Source organism: Austrofundulus limnaeus, unplaced genomic scaffold (genome assembly GCF_001266775.1).
Source record: "Austrofundulus limnaeus strain Quisiro unplaced genomic scaffold, Austrofundulus_limnaeus-1.0 Scaffold2444, whole genome shotgun sequence".
Classification (NCBI taxonomy): Eukaryota; Metazoa; Chordata; class Actinopteri; order Cyprinodontiformes; family Rivulidae; genus Austrofundulus; species Austrofundulus limnaeus.
In genome coordinates this window covers 7082-8510 of record NW_013954846.1, presented here as the reverse complement: position 1 = coordinate 8510, position 1429 = coordinate 7082, and the positions used below count along the sequence as shown (strand labels likewise).

The following is a 1429-nucleotide window of genomic DNA, read 5'->3' as shown; positions in this document are numbered from 1 at the left end:
AGACAGCATAGCTCCTAGGATCATTGGGACACTCAAACCCCTCCACCACGATAAGGTAGCAGCCCAAGGAGAGGACCAATCCTCTTTACTTTATATATGCTTCCATTAGGTAAAATTATTAATCAGCATGAGATAAATTTCCATTGTTATGCTGATGATACTCAGTTATATTTATCCATGAAACCTGATGAATCCAACCAGTTCCTTAAACTACAAGCATGTCTTCCAGACATAAAAACATGGATGACTCTTAACTTGCTCAGGATGGGAGACTGTGATGAAGTGATTCAACACAATCTGCTGCTTTCTTCTTTACATTGTTCTTTTTATCTACAGTGTCCTGAGACAACGTGTGTTGGGACTTGGAGCTGTATAAATAAACTGAATTGAAACTGAATTCAATCACAGCTGCTCTTCTCTGATTGGTCGGGACAGAGAACCAATCACAGCTGGTTAACTGGGTGGGTTTTAAATAGTGAAATGTGTGCAGCTCATTCTGTGGAAATAAAGATGATTTGAGGAAATGGCTGTTTCTTCATGTAGAAAAAAAGATCTTAGGATGTGAAGTTTATGCACTGAAGTTCAGCTGCAGCACATCTGTAGACTTTCAGATTAATAAAATACTTTATTTCCTCAGACTGACCTCCTGACTAATGATGTTTTAATATTTTTTAATTGTTTGTATACTTTATTTTTAATGTATTCTGTATTATTTTATTGTTTTATACATCTAATAACAAAAAAAAAAGGGGGGGGGGGAAAACTTTTATTTTGAAGGTCGGTAGTCGGAGTGGGTGTTTCCGGGAAAACAATGCTAACAGCTAACAGCTAAAGAAACCGAACGTCCTGTCAGTTATCAGACCGGGCCACCATCTGCAGGACGGGTAGAACCACAGCAGAACTTCTCGTCATGCAGCTGCTCAGCTAAAGAAGCTTCTGGAAGCTTCGTGTGCTCGCGCTCTGTTTCCATGGCTACGGAGGAGTTGTACGAGGTAAGACAGGCTAATGCTAACATGCTAACGATGAAGTTAGAGAAGTTTCCACAGAAGTGAAGTTGAGAGTTTAAATCAGCAGCTGAACGAGTTGTTTCAGAGAGTGTGAGGAGTTTAACCAGATTAAACTACAGTTAGCCCGATTTCACAGTCATAAACCCGAATTATATGAAGTAAACATGAATAAATTACTGAAAACCAGCTGATGCTACTGCAAGTCAGATTAAACTACAGGAAACCAGATTAAACTACAGTTAGCCTGATTTCACAGTCATAAACCTGAATTATATGAAGTAAACATGAATAAATTACTGAAAACCAGCTGATGCTACTGCAAGTCAGATTAAACTACAGGAAACCAGATTAAACTACAGGAAACCAGATTAAACTACAGGAAACCAGATTAAACTACAGGAAACCAGATCCAGATTAAACTA

At 38.5% G+C, this 1429-nt stretch overlaps 1 protein-coding gene across 1 annotated transcript in view; it reads left to right on the top strand.

Annotated features, from left to right (window-relative positions):
* The first annotated feature begins 784 nt into the window (after window positions 1-784).
* The window catches only part of LOC106511005 (chromodomain Y-like protein), a 2257-nt gene continuing 1612 nt past the window's right edge, over window positions 785-1429 (top strand). Inside the window, exon 1 of the mRNA XM_013999743.1 lies at window positions 785-992. Coding sequence (XP_013855197.1) covers window positions 969-992 — 24 coding nt within the window. The 5' untranslated portion in view covers window positions 785-968. The remainder of the gene's footprint in view (window positions 993-1429) is intronic.